The 8,244-nt window shown below is 38.2% G+C and overlaps 1 protein-coding gene across 1 annotated transcript in view; it reads right to left on the bottom strand.

Moving 5' to 3' along the window:
* Nucleotides 1-8,244, bottom strand: part of LOC104943527 (phosphatidylinositol 3-kinase regulatory subunit alpha-like) — a 30,983-nt gene that overhangs the window by 6,209 nt on the left and 16,530 nt on the right. The window contains exons 9-11 of the mRNA XM_010768969.1: nt 2,854-2,959; nt 1,600-1,698; nt 1,306-1,327 (exon numbers count right to left, since the gene is read on the bottom strand). Of these exons, the coding sequence (XP_010767271.1) occupies nt 1,306-1,327; nt 1,600-1,698; nt 2,854-2,959 (227 nt within the window). The remainder of the gene's footprint in view (nt 1-1,305; nt 1,328-1,599; nt 1,699-2,853; nt 2,960-8,244) is intronic.

Below are 8,244 nucleotides of genomic sequence, written 5' to 3'. Positions count from 1 at the left end.
GCAAGAAGACACACACACACATAAAACTTTAGATAGCACGACTGACGTGTGCTAAACTAACCGACTCTCGCAAGTGGGAGGAATTATTTTTGTAATGTTATTGAAAAAATTTGGAAAAATAAAAAATACAAAATTTGTATAACATATTTGAGGGGGTTATGAACCTCTGATAAGGACGTGGGGGGAGCAATCTTATCCCGAGAAACAGTCGGAGTAATTTCAAATGGCGGAAGGTAGACAGCGAAAACAGAGCATTTAATTACATTTTCTCTTACTGGACCTCTTTGAAATGCAATTGAACAACTGCATTATAGCAACAATAATAATAATAATAATAATAATAATAATAACAACAGCAATAATAATTGGGAGGGGGGGCGCGGCTGTTCTTATGTTCTCTGAGGGGAGGCTCACCTACCCACACTTTGAAAACCCCTGACCTAGACAACTGCTGATGAACATTGAATACGCTCAAAAGATAGCGTATGTACATTTAGAGGCAGAGTTTGCGATAAAAAAGAAAAACGTGTCGAAATAATACGGTGAATCAAAAGAATCCCTCATCATATACGGAGAGTTCATTGGCAAAAATGTATAAAAGCCAATCTTACAATGAAGAAAAAAAGACCTGTTTGAGACTCCAGAATGCTAAAATAAAACATCATTTGGAGAAATAAATAAATACGGATGTGTGATTGCAAACATCCCCTTGAATATGTTCTCCAATTATTACAGGTTATAACGCTAGCATTTTATGAAATGTATTTTCTTAAAGGGGACCTATCGTGCAAAATGCACCTTTTACGTCTTTTATACATGAATATGTGTCCCCGGTGTGTCAGGGAACTCACCAAGTGTCAGAAAACACAACCCTCTCTCTTTTCCTCCATACCCAAATCTCTAAAAACGGGGCTGCAACGGATCTGATACAGACTGATACAGATTTGAAAATAGTCTGAAGTCAGTGACGAGGAGCTCCGCCTATATGACCAACTCTCCACCTATCAAGGGAATGAGAGGTTGCCGTGGCATGGTAACAGCATGGTAACAGCATGGTAACATGACGCTCGTAAGTCGGCCCCGTCCTTTGCAGGAGGGCGTGGTCAGCTGCAGCGCATGCAAAGACAGGGTGGAGGAGAGCAACATAGAGCGAAATGAGGCATGGCTAAAATGCATGATCTGTTTGGTAGTTTGAAAAAGAAAATGTATAAATATACCTTATATAGATAGGTATGGCCCTACAATATATTATTCAAATATAGCATGATAGGTCTCCTTTAAAGGACAGAAGTACTTTTAACTGACTTGGTTTCTAAGCCTGTAGGATCTGCAGAATGAGTGCATGGGTTATATATCAAATAAGGCTATCAAAGATGACAGCTGGCACACGAACCACAAAATGGATAGAAATAGTTTCTGTAAATAAAGTCCCAACTGTTTTGTACATACATGTGCAACCCATCTTGAATGAATTTGGTTACTATTATTTCTTACATCTGAGGTTTCCTGTGCGTGTTGCACAGCTGTAGTTTCTAAACGAGGCCCTGGATGTGTTTGAGGAGATGTTGATGGAGGGTGTGGACATGTTGAACAGTTTACCTCAGAGTCAGAGTGTAGTCTCCGTGCATCTTAGTGGAGGCGTCTCGCACCAGGAATGTACCGTCAGCTGTGTCTCTCAGCTTCTCATTCACCTCCTCTCTAAAAAAAACACAAAGAAAACACACGTTAAAACAATACACACTGTGCAAAGTCTGATACAACACTCTCTGCTTTCATTGGACCAGGTGAAACTGCACTAGAGAAAAACTCAAAACAGGCCTTGCATTGAAATCGGTACCACAGTAAAAGTACGTTGGTATCACCAGTCAAATGTAGTTCAAGTATAAAAATGTCTCTTTTACAGTGGCCGACAGGTGCAAGCGCGTTACAACAGCCCAAACATATCCAGAGAAAAGCACTGCAGTTTAAAAAATGAAGCAAATAAAAAATACATTCAAATAAAGAAACGTCTTCACCAACTGACCAACCGACGAGAAAGGCGCAGTGTCTATTAAAAGTGCTGCATAAACGAAACACTGCAAGAAGCTCAAACTCAACAACAACAGGGACAATAAAAGGTGGAGGACACAGCTGGGACCGGGAAGCTTGTGACGCGCTGGGATTAAAACGTTGGCCCACTGTCACTGCAAACATACCTAAATTGTATTGGTTTATTTTAAAGGTTGATAGTCATATGTTACATGTACACAACTACGGTGCAATATGCAATGAATGAAAAACTTGAGTCACAGGTTCCTCAACATGTTGCATCACATGATTATTTCCGATATTGTTGCCACTCGTTTTGTCAAGTTTGTGAAGATGTTTTTTCATTTGAATGATTTTTTTAAAATGCAGCACGTTTCTCCTAATGGAAATGTTTTGGGCCTTTGTAACATGTTTGCACCTGTCGGCCATTATACTCACTAGTACAGTTATATTTTTAAATACTATTTATATTTTATATTTATAACATGATTTGACTGTTGTAGTTGGTTAGGGTGAAGCTCATTTTGAACTATTAACTGATGATTATTTTCATTACAGATTCAAATGGATTTCTCAATTGACAAAATGATAAGGGAGTAAAAACAGAGACAATTAAATATTGTAATATGACCTTTTTTTTTTTTATCTTCAAAAATGATTTTAGTCCAGAGAATTTATTAGAATTCTGTCAAATGACGTACTGATTAATCAACTAATCATTTCAGCTGTACTTGTATAAACTGTTGGGGAAGTTGAAAACAGCATGAAATGATACACAGTATTATTAAGTGTGTGTGTGTGTGTAAGTCTGAGTGTGTGTGTTACCTGGATATGTCCCCCCAGTACCACTCGGCATCCTGCAGGGAGATACTGTTGTTGAAACTACAGGCAGCAGCTGGAGGCGCCGGCTTGGCCGGTTTGGGAGGCAACGCTGCGACAGAGACAGAGAAATCAATGATCATATCAACTTTTTTACAAACAGCATATGTCAATGAAAGATCACTTAAACAGAGCCTTTCATTTTCATCTCATTCATTCTGGAAGCGTTTTGAATGTTTCAAAAGTAGAGCAAGTGGAGTGACTGATACACCATGCAGGCCAATATTAGCTTGTTGCTAAAGAAGCATTATTATTTTTGAACCAATACTATTCCACCTAGTCCCGCCTTAGCGTGCTGTGATCGGCTGGTACTTATCTCTGTTGATTAGATGAAGCCCTCCTAACATGTGCCATTTTGTTTAGTGGAATAGCTATGCTTGACATGATCTACATTGGAGCTGAAGAGCAATTTAAATTGTTTGTGAAAATTGAGAATATTATTGTGGTATTGCTATGAGTTATTGGAAGTAAAGATAGAAGGTAAAGTAACAATACATATGGGTTGTATAGGTTGAGTCTATCAGTATAATCAGGCTAATCGAAGCAAGTCATATATTCAGCACAAGATAATATTTCCAGCTTCTATATTAGGTCAACATTTGAAGCAACTTTAATTAACAGTATATAACAAAACTACTGGAACACATGCAGTCACAGCTGGTTAAATGTTCAATACATTGTGCAGAATGTAGATTATGTGCAATAATTGAAATGTTTATTTTCAGTCCATCCAATATATACTGTTTCTTTTCCCTTTGACATATTGCTTTATTTATCGCCTGCCATTTGTTGCTGGACCCTGCCGCTGGACAAATAATTGTCTAAAAAAAACAATTGGATTGTGTTAATGTTTATTGGTCTACGTTTATGTGTTTCAGTGAAAAGAAAACTGACTTGATATGTTAATAAACTTTTTTTGTCCACTTGGAGGCAGGAGAAACAACATTTGAATTGAACTTATCAGTTGCCTATTTCCACATCAAGCAGTAACAGATGTAACGCAACGGTTCAAAGAGAAACGTTGTGTTTGTTTCCACTTGATGATTGAATGCAAGTCCAGTTTTCTTTGTCTTGTGGATCTGTTTTTGGTCTCTACCAACTCCTGGGGACAAATATCTATCTCTGCTGAATGCTCCACTATCTTCACTAGCTAGTCCAAGCAAAAGCCAAAAGAATTGGCTAGCTGCAGACTCAGCTTCACATTTACTACCAGAGATAGTGGGCTACAACCCGTGAGCCCCATGCAGGACACGATATAGGAACACATTTCCCTTTCTTTGTTTATACCCACGTTTTGTTCTAATTTATTAACGTTCTTTTTGTAGCACTTTTTTTGGCAAGAACATTTTTACCAGTGGTCAAGAGCATCCTAACCAAGAAAAAAAAACATTAAAAAAAAAAGTCCACATTGTCCCACTGATGGAAAACCCACATTTAAAAATTTGAAAAACTAGAAAAAAATAAACTAATATAAGGAGATTATAAGTATTCTACAATTGACATTGTGTTCTTAAGGAGTAATGTTGGTCCATTGGTCCCGGTATACTATAACAAATGTGGAGGATGATATAATGCTTTCTGATTTCCAAATAACAACTGACGCTCTGAAAAACCACATGTTAATTTTTCTTTGAATGTATTGAACAGAACCTCAATTACAATACTGCTGAGGTTCTTCTTCTGACAGACTTTAATTTCTGGCATCAGCCCAAATCTTTGTCATTTTCCAGAGTATTTGCACAAGGCCCGACAACTGCTGATATATTATTATTTAGAGGTGTTACCTATATAGCCGTATACTAATCACCTATGTATACCTATGCTAATAAGGAACAACTGGCCACATGCCTCCTATTTATGACCAAATGGGAATTATTATTGAGCACACCTGGGTCATTATTTCTTCTGTAATGGTGAAAATATGAGAAATAGACAAGAGTTGGACAAATCAAACTGGTATCTAAAGTTCTGTCTTTTTGTGTTTCATTGCTTATATGTGGAGAAGGGTTAAGTCTAAGTTTTTTTTCGTTGAACAAATAAAAACAAACAAACAACAAAATTAAAAACAATACGCGAATGTCATGAGGAAGATGGTCCCCTGATATTTGCTTATGCTAAGTCCTAGCTAGGGTTAGCTCAGGTGATAGACACCTCCAAACCTACGGCAACAATACACATCCTCCAAGTTTACGGAGACTGCAAGTCCAATCACATGCAGTCTCCAGAAAAATACAGACTTTCTCAAATCTGGAATAGTCCAAAATTCTCTGGGTTGAACTTCTGAAACATACTTAACAACCACGGGTATTCAGACACATGCACTTAATATTTTGTACATCCAAATTATCAAACCGTAAATGTAAAAATATCATGGAATAATAAAGAAAAATTTGTTTCACTCCTGCGACATTGTGCACATACTAATAATGTACATATTACATTACATTGTACATTAATGTACATATGGAAAACACAAGTGAAAGAATTTGGCATTTATAACGCAATCAACGACATAAAGTAAAGAAATGTAACGATGTACGTGCTCTGCTAAAAATGTGACAAATGTTATGTTATGATTAACCCATCAGCCTGCTTGGCACAGAGGTCTTGAGAGTTGCACTCTTTATTGTTTACGTCTAGGTGAATGCAGCCCGTTACAGTTTTTTTGTGGGAGATTATCCATGTCTGCTGTAAGGGGCACAGAGAGTGTTGTGTGCTGATCATATTGCGAAACCCCCAGAGCCAAAGTAGTAATTGGTGATATTGATATGTAAATACACATATTGTGAGGCACGAGCGTTGGCTCCTATGCAACCAACAACACCTTAATCTGGGTCCAAAAGAAAATAACTATATTATGATTAAATTACTAATAACCTGTTGGAAGAAATATGGTATATAAATAAATAAAATTAAGAATATTGAACGTTATTTTGTATGTAAAGCAGAAATCAGGAACAACGTTCCAGCTGGGAAAATGCTGTTATCAGCCTTTAAGGACAGAAATCATTTGGCACACAAGTGTTGCAGGATTATGACTCGGAGCAGCATCAGTGGCATTACAAATTCTATTTAATTAATGTGGACATTTCTCTGGTTAGTCCTGTGTAACGTTTGTGGCACCATAAATGTCCTTTTATCTACCCTTTAACGCTGTGATGCCTGTTCGCATAAGTAAAGAAATTGAAGAATTGAAAAGTGCGTAAACTATTACGAATAATAGTGACTAGCACTGAAGTGTGACGTTGTTGCCCTTTCTGCTTTTACAAACCAAATAATGGCAACACTTCCATCCAGTACATCTTTCATGAATTCAAAATTGCAATGTAATTCTTATCAGTATCTGTAAATATACTAAATGTGTCAATTAGGGCTGCACAATTAATTACAATTATACCAAAATTGCAGTTGGTCGTTCCCTCTAATATCGCAAATCATATCACAAATGCAATATCAGTCTAAATAATTGCAATTTGTTTTTTTCCATATCTTGCAACCAATATTCTGATAACGTCGTTTTTCTGTAACTAACGGAATACAATTAACTTTTTTTACATCGTTGTCGTATTCCTTTACTCCACAAGCCTGCATGCTCTACGCAGGTTCGCAAAAACACTGAGATGCATACTTCACAAGCATTAGTGTTTCTTTTAAAAACCTTAAATATACAAGAGGGATTTTAAATAATTAGTCATGATAACATCTGACCAAATGGCTCGGCACAATTAGCAGAGCAGCAGTGGTGTTCTGTGTAGTGAGTCAGCCTGCAGCAGGTGTGGGACCCTCTACGCAGCCCCAGGTTGGCTCCTACCTGGACTCTGCATGTTGATGTAGCACAGGATCTTGTCTCGTCCCCTCAGAGGCTCGCCCTCGGCCCTGCCTACCTCCTCTCGCTCCATGTTTGCCTCTAAACCTTCAGCCACCTGCGCGATGCTTCAGAGGTGAAAAAGCAGACCCCGATCTTTCTGTCCTGGATCTCATCATGTCCTGACTACAGCTGATCCTGCCTCTCAAAAAGCTGACGTCATCTCGGAGGAAACGGCTCCGGGATAGATTCTCTGTCTCGATCTTTGTGTGTTTTCACTCTGATTTAAAGACACACTTCTTTACTGCACTGATAACCCAAATCTGCAGGATTTCCTCTCTAACTGCGCTCTCTCTGTACCTGCACGCTGGTCTATCACATGTTAAGACTCCTCCACAGAAAACAGTGACATTTCTGTTTGGCATTGCTCTGAAATGCGCAGGTCTTTCGGTGTTTAAGGATTTAAAACGACGCAACTTTCTCTCTGTCCGTCTCCCTCTCAGAGCCCCAGTTCAAAAGCTCAGGAGAGCAGCTTGGAGATGTGTGACATCACTTTTGCCCCCAGCCAATCCTGCGATGGCAGTGATATCACCGAGGCAACACCCCCCTCCCCTCCCTCCTCTGCTGCATCTTTCACTGTGTGGATGGATGATGTCATCGTCTCAGCTACAGCTCTGTCTGACCGACTGACTCAGAAACGCACTCAGTGAATAGATCATTTAATGGATAACGGAATGAGAAAATCATCAATGACTGACCATATTAAATATAGAAATAGAACTAGGACCATTATTAATGATTGATTGATACTTATATGTATATAAGTCTATGCACACTCAGGCTAAAATACTCAAGTGCAATACAAACCACTTAAGATATACAAGATATTCCTCTGGTTTGAGAAACATCGCCTTGAAAAGACAAATAAACTATTTATTCAACATATTATGTACAGAACCCAAAACCCAATTTATTTAAAGAGGTCCTCTTTAAAAGGGTTTTCCCTTTCCTGTAGTGTGTTATATAGGTTATTGTTAAGAAACCGGCTGAGAAACCGGCTGGTCCGGACAACGTAGAACCTTTCTTTTTAAAGATAGCTACTTCTCTTTTTAACCTCTCCCTCAGCACAAACACAATTCTAAAAATATGGAAGTCAGCTTATGTCCTTCCTCTACTAAAAGGTGGGGAGGCCACTTTATTAAATAATTATAGGCCCATCTCTAAATTATCTGGCCAAGGTTCTTGAAAGCCTAGTGAGTGAGCAGGTAAAGGTGTTTTTAAGTAACTATGACCTACTATGTAAACATTGGTCAGGTTTCAGAAAGCAACATAGCACCATCACTGCCACAATGAAAGTGGTGAATGATGTTGCTAATATCTTAGATAATAAGCAGAGTTGTGCAGCTCTATTTATGGATTTTTCCAAAGCTTTCGACACATTACAAATGGTTTTAGGTCCACTTTTATTCTCCATCTATATCAACAGTTTAGGTCAAAATGTGGATGAAGCAACTTTACATTTTAATGCGGAC

The sequence above is a fragment of the Notothenia coriiceps genome, unplaced genomic scaffold, assembly GCF_000735185.1.
Source record: "Notothenia coriiceps isolate Sejong01 unplaced genomic scaffold, NC01 NC01_scaffold00006140, whole genome shotgun sequence".
NCBI classification, from domain to species: Eukaryota; Metazoa; Chordata; class Actinopteri; order Perciformes; family Nototheniidae; genus Notothenia; species Notothenia coriiceps.
This window is presented reverse-complemented; position numbering and strand designations above follow the sequence as displayed.